Raw genomic sequence first — 14,437 nt, 5'->3', positions numbered from 1 at the left:
CCTTAGCGAGTGCTCAGTGTGACAGAGACTACTGCAGGAAGCCTTAGCGAGTGCTCAGTGTGACAGAGACTACTGCAGGAAGCCTTAGCGAGTGCTCAGTGTGACAGAGACTACTGCAGGGAGCCTGCTCAGGTTCTTGGGCCAGAAGGGTAAACTCAAGGAGTGCCAGCTACACAGGACTGCTAAGCCCTTTGGTCAGAAGTGCCAGGACTTCTGACACAGAAGCCCAGTCAGTCAGTCAGTCAGTCAGTCAGTCAGTCAGTCAGGGCTGGAACACACACACACTTCCTCTGGTGTGACACTGCTAAGGGACGCTGGAGAAGGAGGAAGCAAGCACTCCTATCCAGGCTCACATCTTCTCTACCCTGACAAGCTGGGCACCTTGGTGACACCGGCTCCTCAGGGCAGGCTGGGTGCCGTTATCACCCTCACCAACCGTCTCGTGACAAATCAAAGTGACACAAGCAAATGAATTAAAAGTTTAATTCTGAACCATTTTTATAACCGTATCTCTTGAAGCATTGTATCACAGCAGGTTACAACAACTTTGGGATAAAAGGCAACTGGTAAACTGTCCAAAACAAGGCTCAAATAACACCTCTTACTGATTTACCCTACCGCACATATCCCCGATAAAGTTTTTGTTCAAAAACATGAAATAGATCCACCTGCTTATTTTAAGCATATTAAAAAGGAAACTAATCGGACCATTTCTATCTGTCTATTTATACAAAAGGCTACACAATGTTACACGTCTCCAGATTACGATTAGCGTGATTATGAATTAGTGTTCTACACCATTACTCAGTTCTTAGAAATCAGAAATCGCTGTAGCAGGTTCACTAGAATATAACACTACAAGACTTAAAACTAACAGTTACTGCAAAAAAATAAGAGCTACTTCAAAGCAAGCAAAGTCAGTACCATTACAGATATTAAAAAAAAAAAAAACAAAAACAAAAAACAAAAACCAAACAGGAAAAGAAACCAAGCAAGGCTAGGGTTTGATAACGCCATCTTGTGATCCACTCCCGTGCACTCTTCACTGCGTGAGTCACTCCCCAAATCCATTTGTATTGTTACTCCTCGACCAAAAAGGACCAGAACAAAAAGTTTACTTCGACTGTTCCCATAGGAAACTCAGCTTGGTTAGTGTGTCAGGCACTTTCTGAGATACCAGCCCACCCCTCGAGCCCTCTCAGCAACTCTACAGGCCAATCACAATGCAAGTTCAGACAATGCAGCTGTACAGAGAGAAAGGCTGCTATTAATTAATGTTGAGAACAGCAAATGTTACTCTTCATGAGTATAACGCTGCAAAAGCTGTGGCAAAAACATCAAAGTGAAAAACTTCCACACATGGACATCTCCTTCCAAGGTATGCATCTGTTTTGTGGCAGATTTACAAACAGGCCTAAAACCATTCCCACCCCACCAAGTCTTTCTGGAGTTCTGCAGGCAGAGTGAAGTATTTCACCCACACCGGCTTTTATAAGCTGCTTACCTAAAGGTCGATTTACAGATCAGTATCAAACCAGGCCAGCTGATTGCTGTCACCTGGGGGCAGCCCATCCATGAGGTCCTGGGCGTGTCCCAGATCTGGCAGCCCATCAACTGGGTAATCAGCACCAGGGTGGTGGCCACCCATCTCATGCTCCATCATAGGGTCCATCCCCAAGGCATCCTGGCCATATCCACCAGAGTGAAAAGAGCGGTAGCTGGGATCTGGAAGAGGCAGTATGTCCAAAAGACAGGCAGACAGGTTAACCATGGTTAGGACATCTTGCCAGGAACATGCTTTCCAAGTAATTACACAACACCTGGCCTCCCAAGAGCTCCAGAGACCGCCACACACCAGTCTGCCTTCAACACATTTACCACGGCAGAGCAGGAAGCAGCGGTTCCCTGTGCCTGACTCCCTACTCCGAGGCGCCCTCAGCAGGCCCACCTGGCTGGCAGGCAAATGGCCTAGCCCAGTTCAGGTGAGAAGCCAGAGAGCTGGGTCACTTTCCAGAAGGTCTGACAGACCAGCTATGAATCACCCATCCTAGACCCTCCCTTCTCTGGCAGAACAGCATGCATTGGCACCATGCAGTGACACCCTTCCTGCAACCCAGGCTCCAGCAGTGGCCAGCCCTGTGGATGAGAGCTTTATGACGTACCATCCTGGCGATATCCAAGGGTTTCTCCCTGGGCACCAATGTCCAGTCCAAGATCAGCAGTCTAAATGGGTACAGGACAGAACATACATTCTCAAAACCACACTTGAGAGTTTAAAAACATAAGATCAAAAGACAAAGAGTTCAAACTGAACACAGCACCAAGATGTTCACCCCTTTATGTAAGAACAGCCTGTGCTGTTGCAGAACTAGAGGTACAGCAGTAAACAGCAGGGATGCAGACCGCTCCCACAGAGTGGGGAGCCAAGGGCTCAGGGCACAACATGGTAGATGCCTACAAATGCCTGCTCAACAAACATCAGCCCCAGACTCTGTACCCTGGCTGGGGACCAGAGTGTCTAAAATGTACTGCGGGCAAGTTTACCACAAAGAGTGGTTCAAAGAGTGGTTCAAAGAGTAAGCCTACTGAGGGCGAATTAACAACAAATTCCAGAACGCCTTTGTAAAGCAGGCTGTTTAAATGAAATTGATAAACCAATTGCTCAGCAGACGATCTTTGCTTCACCCCTGGGAGACTTCCTTCTCCTCCATGTCCCTGTGAGCTCTGGGGGAGATGGCTCATAAGCACTGAAGAGCCAAGTGGACGCACAGGAACAAGGCTGACTTGCCGAGCAGGCCTCTGCTTGCCTACCTCATTCCAGGCCATGGGCTCTGTCCTGAAGAGAGAACTGGTCAGTTCTACTGAAAGACGCTTCTTGTAATCCTGTGGCTTGTCCTCAGACATTCGGAATAAGACAGCAGCTGCATAGGTTGCTGGGAAATGAAAAACGGGAAGCGACCCTTCAGGGTAGGCCCAGCACCAGCACACAACACACGGCAGCTACTGGGTTGACGGCTCCTCTACTTACCCACGCCTTCATTCCTGGAGTGAAGTAACTCTGTCAGAGGAGCTGTGGCTCCCTCCGCTTCAATGGCCTCTGCAGCCTCCTTGTCCTGAGCAAGCTCACAAAGGACCCCTGCAGCTACTCTTTGGATATTTTCAATGGGGGAATAAAGCAACTATGGGAAAAAACACAGAAAAAAGACACAATTAAACCCAAAATAAAGGGACACATGGTGCGACCTGCCCAGCGTGGAGTGTCGGCAGCACCCATTCACTGCACTGTGTTCCAGGTCTGTGTTCACAGGACAAGGCTGCTCTGGAATTAATTCCCAGAATCCCACTCAGCCACGAACCTTTTCTTGGGGGTGGGATGGGGGCTGTGCTTTAGGCCCAACCCCCCTCCTGAGGCTCTAGTCCCAATGCTCCTAAAAGTTAAGGGCTTCTCAGTCTTCAACCCTCAATTTTTAGGGCCTAAAGTTGGAAGGCTCTCATCTGAAGATGAACTTACCTGCACAAACAATGGGATGGTATTGAGCCCTCGGATCACAATGCGGTTGTGAACATCCCGAGCAAGGATGTGCAGAGCCCCGGTGCAGCCTTCCACTATCTCCTCCATGCGGACGCCCTCCTACGAGAGAGGCATTGAACAAGCTGGCACTCTCCCCCTCTGGCTCCTAAGCTCTGAGCAGCAGATGCTACCTATTCACACTGTCCCCAAAGGTCCTCACAGCTTGCCCAGTGCTCGGCGCCTTCCGTATCTGCAGGTTCAGCCAACGTGGACCAAATGCAGCTACAGAAAAGCCTACACCTGTGCCAAGAGCCTCCTGTAGATTATGTATTCACTCACACAAACACCTCCAAACAGCCAAGTGTCCCAGAGTTTACACGTACCACAAACTGCTGCTGTGTTCCACCCATGGAGGTACGCCGTTGGGTATCCTGATGGGCACGGACAAGCAGCTGAACTAGTCTTGGAATAGCACCTTGCTCCCGCAAGGGTGCATGATTTGCTGGGCAAAGGGCAAGGTTTCGAATCAATCCAACAGTCGCCTACACAGAGAGAAGAATTGGTATACAACACAATCAAATCACAAGCAGCATGGAGCACACAAACCCTTGGGAATCCCACCACACTCCTAGTATCGTCCCAAATCACAATGTGTGCCCAGCATCCGTCACTTCCCACCCTCCCTGACAGTTTACCTTTATCAGAGGCCAGTGGGATGGTGGGTGCAGGAGTTTAACCACAACAGGCAGTCCATAGTGAAGGCGAACGGCATTCTGGGCCATCTCAGCTTCCTGATGCCGGCTGGTCAGATGACGAAGAGCACAGATAGCGGGCTCGGTAATGTCCTCCCTGTCACCAGCACGAAGGACAGTGCGCACAAGAGCCTCTATGCCACCCACTTGGCACACCATCATCTTGTTTTTGTAGTTATTGCAAGTGAGGTTAGAAAGAATTCCAGCTGCACAGGTGACCACATTTATGTCATCTGAACCCAGAAGCTGCACCAGAGTCCCCAGGAGACCTTCCATCCCTTCCTGTGGAGACAAAACATGCTGAATGAGTTCAGAGCTCATGGACACCCTAGCACCAACACAGCAGCGTCTGCAGGACAGAACGTACCTGTTTAGTTGCAGCATCTGAGAGATTTCTAAGAGTCCAAAGACAGTTCTGAACAAGTCGCTGACTCGGATCTGTCAGGTGAAGTCCTAGCGCCTGCATCCCACCTACAAAGTCAGACAAGACGATGGCTCTTAGCTAGGCGTACCCGTCAGCTCTCATAGTGTCCCCTGACAGCAAGGCCTACCCCCTCCTCCCTAAGGGCTTAATTTCCTTCCATTTTCTAGAATGTCAGCCTTTCCACTCTACCTGGCCAGTGACAACTGTCGGATAGCTCATCATGTTTTCCTTCCATCTCTTGTGGAAATAGTTTCAGCATCTCTATCTGTTACCTGTGGGTAACTCCTTTCATTCACTCAGCCACTTGCAGAATAACCACTCAGCCACTTGCAGAATAACCCTCAGCACCAGGCTCTGCTGTAAGCTGGAGACACAGCAGTGCATAGAGGGCATGGCTGCAGTATGCGTTACAACCCTGAACTAAGTCATGTGACTGGGAAGGGGGTGTCTGCAGGTCTTGAAGCATGAGACACTCTGGTACTGTGGCAGCTCCAGATATTCAGGACTGCATGGGCCACACAGTGGCAGCGCATATGTCACTTGAAACACAACCCTAGGTTCATTTCCAGTTTGGGCCTTTATTCTGAGAACCCCTGCACAGCAACACATCAAACCCACCATCTTCAACTGGATCACCCTGAGCGATGGCACAGGCTTTCACCTCCCTGTCCACCCCTTACACACATTTCGTCTCCTCAAATCTGGCTGATACACCTGCACTCAGCCCACCTTCCCATCATAATGAAGACGGTCTCTCGAAGATTCCTTTCTCAGATCACCTAGCTGCTGGTAGCAAACTGGGTTGAGGCGGAGGCTACGCCTTTGTTAAATGGCTGGCCACTTCCCCAGACTTCCCTCTTTCCCCTTATACAACTATTAACTCAGAATATTACTCAGAACGCACCGAGATGCCCCAGATGCTCATCAGAACAGCTGAGGAGACTCAGGTCGCCCTTCCTGTCATAAACTCGGGCAACTCCTAACTCTTAGCCTGGCTTCCTGTCATCCGAATCCACTCTTCAGGCTGCTTGCTGATTCTTTCGTCATTCTGAATGTTCCCTTCTAAAGTTATGTTATTCACAAATTAGCAAAACCCGACTGGTTCCACGTAACCTGCACCATGCAAATGACCTTACCAGGGTTCCCATTATATGGCTGTCTGGCTTGGCAAATCTGGACAGCATCTCACTGCCTCTTCTAACATGACTGCGTCACCTTTAGGATCTTACCTTACCAAGCTTCCAAGGGAGCTCTACACATGCAGCGTCAGAACAGCAGCAAATACCCTAGCCAACCCCATGCGCCAGGGCCCTGCCCAGCTTGCCCTGGAATATTAACTCTACTGCTCACACTGCATTCTGCCAGCACTTTCCTCCCTCTCAGACAGAGCCCACACAACACCCCGTGTCTTCTCCCTAGAGAGCACCTGACCGCCCCAAGGCTGCAGTACTGTGCATGCAGCACGCTTTCTCAGGGGCCCTTCAGTTAACTGTCACTGCTATGCACTGTTCCCCTCTGTCACAATGCACATTTCCTCTCTTCTAGTCTGAGACAGGCCTTGATAAATATCAAGCAGTCCTAGAACTCTGCCCTCTGCCTGTGGCAGAGACTACAAGCCGTGCACTAAGCTCAGTGCCTACCTTCATATCTTGTTCTCATCAGCACAAGACTTAGGCACATGAGCCAGCTCTCTACTGTGCTACCAGACATGCCATATAATGTCAAACTACATGTGTTTACAGTATTTTTAGTGCCAAGTATCTTATTCAAGAGAAACACATCAGAGTGATTGGGGTGGGGGTCTTAAAAGGCTTCCAGCCACCAATATACAAGAGGGTGAATAAACAGTCTTACAGCGTTTCTAGAAAAAACTGGCAGAACGGCCACACTTGTCTTTGCTAGGCCCATGGTCTCACTGTTAGCAACTGTGTCTGTAACCCTCACACCCTAAACTCTCAAGTGTCCCAACGAGCAGGAAGATGTCTTAATTAACAAACAGCGTGCTTCACCTACAGCACTCGCTTCTCCTCCCCCAATGCCTTCACCACCTCCTCCTTCCTCCACTCAGGAGCTGAAGCTTGGTTCAACAGCCGGGGCAGATGCTCTTAGGCACTTACCGATAAGAAGCCAGAGAGCTGCAAACAACTTGATTGGATAAAAACAAGAGGCTTGAGTACCAACCATCTATTGTCTTTTATCAGCAGATGCACAACACAAATTACCACACACAAGTTGTCCCATTAAAAATACTGGGGGGGAGGATAGCAAGGATCACTTTATTCAATAACCCAGAGACAAGCAAATGCATATTCTAAGTATGGATTCGGGTGTTCCTTGAGTAATAACCCAAGCATGTGTGTACTCACCAGCTTCCACAATGGCTGGCTTGTTGCTGGAGCAGACAGATAGCACCTTCAGCACTCTGCTTGTGGTCCACAGAAGCTTCTCGTAAGTATAGGTCCTCATTATATTTACTAAGGCTTGGGGTCCACCACTGGCCAGAATGATCAGCTAGAAAGATGTACAATCATTAGTCATAAAATTCCAGAAATGCTGGAGAGGAACCCTATCACCAAGTTACTGCTTGATATTAAATGTATTTCTGGACCCCTCTGACCCACGGTCTCAAACTGGGGGTCCTAGGTATGTGACTTCTTTGCTACAATATTCTGCTCAAGTCCAGGCACGACATTGCTTTCAAGAATACACCAACTTGGGCTGGAGAGATGGCTCAGTAGTTAAGAGCACTGCTTGTTCTTCCAGAGGACCTGGGTTCAATTCCCAGCACCCACAACTGTCTCTTAAGTCCAGTTCCAGTGTATCCGACAAACCACCCCAACCCCAAGACATACACATACATGCAGGCAAAACACCATGCACATAAAATACAAAGAATATGAAAAGCAACCGTGTTTGCCTGTCGTAGTGAAAGTTGTCAGAGCTGCCAGGGGAAAGCGGGCACCTGGAGCCCGTGGCCTCTGACCTTGATCTTCCATGTTGTGTACCCTGTCAAATCCTGCAGAGTGACAACTCCCTCATCCTTCAATCCCTTAAACATTTCCACAACAGATCTATTTCACACCTATGCTCAAAGTTATCTCATCTGGACTTTGGTATGCCTTACAAAACCTCACATCTACCCAGCCTGTCTATATGTAGCCTTACCCCAAACTTTATCAAGCGCTCTATTTCTTAACTCTCCCCTCCCCCCTCAGGGCTGTCACACGCGTCCTCTCGTCTGCCTCCACCTAGTCTGAAACACCTCGCTTCCTCTCAAAGATCCCCATGAGACCCTCAAAACAGTGTTTCCTCTGTGTACCGAGTCCTCTTCTTCCAGTCACATTGGTAATTATTTCAGGGTACCTCCCGCCCCAGTGTAAAACTCAAGAAGCCTGCTTCCTGTCCCTTCAGCGCAGAGCACAGCACTGTACATACAGACATTTAATGTTTAAAGAAATGAATGTGCCACTTCCCTAGGCTGCACACAAAGGGTAAGGCAGCAGTCGGCGGGCTGTGTGTGGCTCTGCTGCCGTTCGTTACCTTGCTCTCTTGATTGCCATAAGCTAAGATCTGCAGGCAGTCTGTTGTAATAGCCAAGAATTTCACGTTTGTTTTGTTGAGCAAAGCAACCATTTTTTGCAGCCCACCGGCTAGGCGCACTGCCATCTTAGCTCCTTCCTGGTGCAGCAGGAGGTTGTGCAGGGTTGTGATGGCATAGAACAGTACAGAGTCCACTGGTGAGCTAAGAAAGAAAAGAACCTTTGTCAGCCACACTGGCGCCCTTCTCCTTTCTACCTTCCCAGTTAGAAGGCCACACTTTCTTACCCAAGCATTTTCACCAGAGCAGGGATGCCTCCAGATTTAAAGATGGCCAACAAGCCCTCACGATGGTGAGAAAGGTTGTGTAAAGTTCCAGCCGTACAGCGAGCTGTTTCTACATCATTTGTGTTCTGCATGGTGCGTACAATAGCAGACACCATCTGAGGAGAGCGCATGATGGCATGTCTGGAAGCTTCCTTTTTGGAAAGCTGATGAACCATAACAGCCGCTTTATTAACTACCACCTAGATAGAGTACAGGGGATGAAGAAGCACCATTAGTTTCCAAATGCTGACGCGAAGCAGCCACTGTCATCCCCAGTTTCCCTCACAGTCAGTGGAAAGCGAGTGAAACTGCTTACCTGATCCTCATCATTTAGCAGTTTTGTGAGCTCGGGAATTGCCCGTGTGGCAAGTTCCGCATCATCCTGATAGTTAATCAAATTAACAACTGCATGCTTCAGCATCTGGGATGGCTCAGCCAAGCGCTGGACATTAGTGGGATGAGCCGCATCAAACTGTGTGGAAGGGATCTGCATGCCCTCATCTAGTGTCTCAGGGAACATGGCAGCTCGTACCCTCTGAGCCCGAGTCATCGCGTACTGTCCGTCAATATCTGGGAAAGAAAGGTCAATGCGCTGAGACTTCACTGTCCTGAGTGCTAAGTGACACTGCACTCACTTCTACTTTTACGTGCCCCTATGTGTAAGCCTTCACACACCCTTGCTGAGAAATCCAAGCCCGGCCTTTAACACACAGGCGCCTTTTACTTACCAGCTACTTGCTCTTGCGTGAAGGACTGGGAAAAGCCTTGCTCCCACTCATACAGCACTTGCGAGGTGTCCACATCCTCTTCCTCAGGGTTACCCTTGCCACTCAGGGAGGGAGCTGTGGTGGTGGCACCGGAGTGGATCCCAGAGTCCAAGTAGGACTGCTGCTGCCAGTGGCTAACCGCAGCTTTCCTGTCCGGCTCCATGGCCATGTCCAACTCCATCAGATCAGCTGCAGACAACACATCCGGGACAAGACACCCTGACAATAATGACCCGCAGAGACCCTGGGCAGCACACCCTGACAATAATGACCCGCAGAGACCCTGGGCAGCACACCCTGACAATAATGACCCGCAGAGACCCCTGGGCAGCACACCCTGACAATAATGACCCGCAGAGACCCCTGGGCAGCACACCCTGACAATAATGACCCGCAGAGACCCTGGGCAGCACACCCTGACAATGACCACTGAAACACTTAGAAAGGCAGCCAAGGACATGAGAATGACAGCCAGTGTGTCTTTCATGATGGGAACAGAGGTGACCCAATGGCACTCAGGTTCCAGAGTTTTCCATTCAAACTACACTCCCATCAGATTATTTTACAATGCTGGCCATGGTGAGCAGAAAGAGCAAAAGTGGGTGGCAAGCCAGCAGGGGCAAGAAGTGCAGCAGGGGCTCCAAGGCGGCCGTGTAGAGGCCAGAGCACAGACCTTGAGTAGCCATTGTCCACGCACGAGTGTCGTCACAGCAGTTATGCACTGAGCTTCAGATAACCCTGAAAGAAGGAAAGAAAAATCAACTCACTGAAATTTAAGCTTGACTTTAATTGAGGTCACTGGGATGCCTGCTGTATGTGTCAGGGTACACCCCACCAACACAAGACAAAAGCCAGTTCAGCGTGGGACCCTAAACCACAGCTCCAGCAGCAGCAGACACACAGGTGCTGATGGAGAACGACTCGTTCACTCATAAAGGAGCAGTACTCAAATTTCAACTGCTCTGTGCATCCCCAAAGGCACTCAGAATGGGCTGCCCATGAATGAGACAGCAGAATTTTAAAAAACACCAGGTATTAAAAAAAAAAAAAAAAAAAGTTGTTCTTCCTGATACAGCACACTAGCCAGAGTGGTGATTTATGCCACTTAAAAAGCAACATTACTTGTCAAAATCTGAAGAACAAATAGAAAGACACTTATCAAAAGATTTGTCTAAGTTCAAGCAATGATGTACACACCATGACAACTGGTACGGTTGTCCCTGTGATCAACGGAGTATAACATTTCTCACCGGTAAATTTTAGTTAAATTATGCCTGCATTTTAGTTTTAGTGTATTCAAGAAAACTATCAAATCACCAAGAATAGACTGGAAGCCTGGGGCTCATGGCCTCGGCCAGTCTCCCTGCGATCACACTTCCATTGCTGTTTGTTCCAAGCAGTTCATCTTACACTGCAGCTACAATACGTCCTTACTAATTAATGCTGGGTGTATAAAGACACAGATGGGAAGGACCCTTAGGTATGACTGCATTTTCAATTCATGCAAAGGTGATTTTGAATGTCTGATCAAGTTAGAAACCTCGCACTAATGACCTTTTTTTTTCTCTCTAAACAGAGAGAGGCACGTTGACTTTCTTCTGTTTTCTGAGAAGCTATTACTCTGAAGCCCACGCTCGCATTCCCTCTGCTCCCCCCCCCCCCATTCCATCATTCCTCCTAGGCTACGGCAAGTAAACTCAAGTTGGACCCTTGCTGCAGGCTCCACATACAAACTGACAACTGAGGGGGATTCTCCCTCAAGAATCCTGTGCCCTGCTGGGCAGTGGTGACACACTTTAGTCCCAGCACTCGGGAGGCAGAAGCAGGCAGATCTGTGAGTTTGAGGCAGCCTGGTCTACAGAGCTAGTTCCAGGACAGCCAGGACTACACAGAGAAACCCTGTCTCTAAAATCCAGAACCTTGTAGCCTAAGATGAGGGGCACAGCTGGGTGGTGAGGCACGGCATTCCATCTTTAATCAACAAAGAAACCCACTCCTCTCTATGAGGACAGGGGTGTGGCCTCACTGTGTTCACCTTAGCCAGTGCCACTGCTACAGGCTGAGCACCTGCCCCTTTCCCCTTACGGTGCACAGCTCAACACTTAATCTCTTCCTGCTGATTTGGAGCATGACTTAAACCCACAGTATCTGCACAACCCTGAACACAACATACATTTAGCGTAAGTACTAGCACCCTAAAGACATGGAATATACGTGAAAACCATTCTTCCTCCTCACAGCGACCGTAAGGTAGGAGACAACAAACAGGAGGAGAGGGAGCTGTCAGGGTAAGCAGCAACATGTGGGCCAAAGCAAATAAACACAAGAATTCTTAGCATTACCCACGAAAAGAAACTGGTGAGTGCACCCTGTTCTGAGGGGAGTGAAGTGCAGCACGGTCTCGCCCCCAAAGGAGACTTCAGGCCAAGGGCTGGCTCTTTCCCAACACCCCCCCCCCCCGCCAATTATTAAGGGACCAATCTCAAGTTGCCAGTAATCGAGGCTTCCTATGTGACACTGTGGGAGACTCAGCATCAAAAGAGCTCAAGAAGAGCAGACTCAGCAGAAAGGGACAGTGCCTTTAAAATGCATTAAGTCCACACCACACATTTCAACCCAGCACCCAACAAACTTGGAACAATAAATGCAAGTTAAATATTAACAAAGTTGCAAAATACCCCTGAAACACTACATGGAAAGACCTCAAACATAAAGAAGAAAAGGATATGGATCCAGGAACCCAGGCATGTAAGCAGGAATCACAAGAAAGTATCAGAACTAGCATCCTTCAACAAGGTGCTAGGGATCACCAGCTACCGTGTCTGGGACCTCTGACAAGGTGCATGTGGGGCTCACAGCTTCTCTTGCATCTCAACCAATCTAAGAAGCCTGTGTGCACACTGTCTCAGCGCTTTTGGTTTTCCTTGCTCTTTCTTTAAATGTATGCATTCTTTACTTTTCCACTTATCTATCAGCACAAAGATCATCTGACTTTAACCTAGCTATAAATGCCTCTTATATGCATAAAGCATATACATTCTAACACTGGCAGTTTATGCCAACAATTCACTTCTCAAACTGTACTAGAACAAATCCAATTAACTGAAGACGCTTTTCTAATTCCTCAGGACTTAAAGAACTCTTTAGTAAGGAGTGCATATTTGAAAACCACAATTCTAGTTCCCTCCCCGCTCTTCTCCAGCTGTGTGTTCTGGAAGGAGTCCTTCTGATATGACCCTGGAATGAAATGTCCTCAATTATGGACATGCAAATGGCAGAGAAACAAAAGGTGGACTAGCAAGGAGATCAGGCCATCGCCTCCAGCCCCAAGTCACAGTGATGTGCTGAATACAATGACGTTTTCCTTTGGCCATTTCTGTAACATCAATCCTACAATTAGTGATAACATTTTGGTATTATATAAATTTACTAAGTATTTTTTCAAATAAAACCCCCACATGTCAACCTATAAAACTATAACACCTGTACTGCAGTGAATGACCATAGTTGAACCGAATCCTACCGCCAACTCTTGAAATTTTGTTAGTCCCTCCTCACTTGCTTGTTCTAATACCAGGGCACAATGAACATCTTAACCAATTCCAATGACAGAGACGTAGTAGCACTGTGGGTTTTAAAGAATAAAAGAACAGCTAAGCCTTTGATTAATAACATTGATCGATCATCAATCAACACGGCTCCAAAAAGTGACAGAATGTGAGTTAACACCAAGTTCATAGAAGGCAACATACAAGCTGTCCACTCACCAAGGGCTTGCCATAACCAACCATGATCCCAGCCCGCCTTAGCAGTTATCCCTGCCTACCCCCACCCAGGCCTACTACAGGATGTAGTCGGATTGAAATCTAAACCCTTGCTGTCTTGTCTATACTACAAGTCTGAGTTGTCAGGTTGTCACTGTGGCACCTTTAACTTTATGAGCATGCATATGCACTACACCTAACAAGTTCTTTGAATATGCATTTAGGAGTACTGTTCACATACTTCAGTTTTACAATTGTAACTTTGCATTTACAATCAGACTCACCAATGAGTACAAGATAGCATGAACCCTTCAGACCAAAAAAAAAAAAATTCAAAGGTCTTTTATAGGTATTATCAATAACATGCTTTTATTTAAAAAAAAAAAAAAAAGTAGGTATGGGCTGGCAAGATGGTTCAATAGGTAAAGGCACTTGCTGCCAAGCCTGGCAAACTGAGTTCCATCCCCAGGACCCACAAAGTGGAAGGAAAACACCAACTTCCTTAAGTAACTGCATGTCCACCATATGTGTGTAGAGACGCATGCGCGCGCGCGCGCGCGCGCGCACACACGCATGATTCCATTCTTTGAAAAGCAGACATGAGCACAAGAGCAATCCAGTAAGCATTCCAGCACAGCGGGCAGAGGCCCCCAAGGCCCAGCCGGAGCCGAGGAGCAGCCGGTAAGCACTAAGGAAAGAGACCTGTTTTCTTGAAGGAGAGGGACTCCAGTTGTAGGTCAACCATGCTCCCGTAGAAAGCCCTACACCCATGAGCAAAAGGGCAGCATAAACTGGAACCTGGGGTTGTTACCCAGAGGGGAGGACCTGGGGTCTGCAGGGCTGGGGTGGTGGGTAGGCCTGGGAAGCGTGAAGGGAGAAGGACTGTGGGGTGAGAGCCATCAAAGCACATTATTAGTGTTCAAAATCCCCAACTACAGAAACAACTTGACAGCCTTTCCCTTCAGCTCCCCAGGGCTTAGCAGCAGAGTCCTCAGGAACACCCAGGACGGGAGCACCCCACATGGGAGCAGGCCTCACTCATCACATGTGAGCACTTACAACTCCAATTCACAATGTGCGAAGGCTGCATACCAGCTGCCTCAGCAAGGACAGAGACAGGACAATGCCAATTCTTCAGCAGGGTTTAGTCAGACACAGAAAACTGTGTCAATTACAAATGTCAATTACAAAATGATTATTATTGGAGTGGTGCTTTGTTACAGTATTCCCCATACCTTACCTAAAACCAAACTAGTTTATGTTTAAAAAAGAAAAAAAAAGTACCTATTAGCATTTTAAATAAAAATTAAGCCTGGTGTTATTTTGAAATTAAAAAAAAAATTCTTTGTATTTCT

The 14,437-nt window shown here is 48.0% G+C and overlaps 1 protein-coding gene across 1 annotated transcript; it reads right to left on the bottom strand.

The window, feature by feature from the left end:
- Nucleotides 1–467: 467 nt before the first annotated feature.
- Ctnnb1 (catenin beta 1) lies at nt 468–10,019 on the bottom strand. Its single transcript, XM_051202604.1, has 14 exons — nt 9,992–10,019; nt 9,280–9,507; nt 8,868–9,121; nt 8,513–8,751; nt 8,228–8,429; nt 7,054–7,198; nt 4,631–4,734; nt 4,207–4,545; nt 3,895–4,053; nt 3,512–3,631; nt 3,029–3,179; nt 2,812–2,933; nt 2,163–2,223; nt 468–1,725 (listed from the first exon to the last, which is right to left on the bottom strand). Exons 1-14 carry the CDS (start codon nt 10,002–10,004, stop codon nt 1,517–1,519), a joined length of 2,346 nt encoding a protein of 781 aa, XP_051058561.1. The 5' UTR covers nt 10,005–10,019; the 3' UTR covers nt 468–1,516.
- Nucleotides 10,020–14,437: the final 4,418 nt, after the last annotated feature.

The sequence above is a fragment of the Phodopus roborovskii genome, unplaced genomic scaffold, assembly GCF_943737965.1.
Source record: "Phodopus roborovskii unplaced genomic scaffold, PHOROB, whole genome shotgun sequence".
In the NCBI taxonomy this organism is placed as follows: Eukaryota; Metazoa; Chordata; class Mammalia; order Rodentia; family Cricetidae; genus Phodopus; species Phodopus roborovskii.
This window is presented reverse-complemented; position numbering and strand designations above follow the sequence as displayed.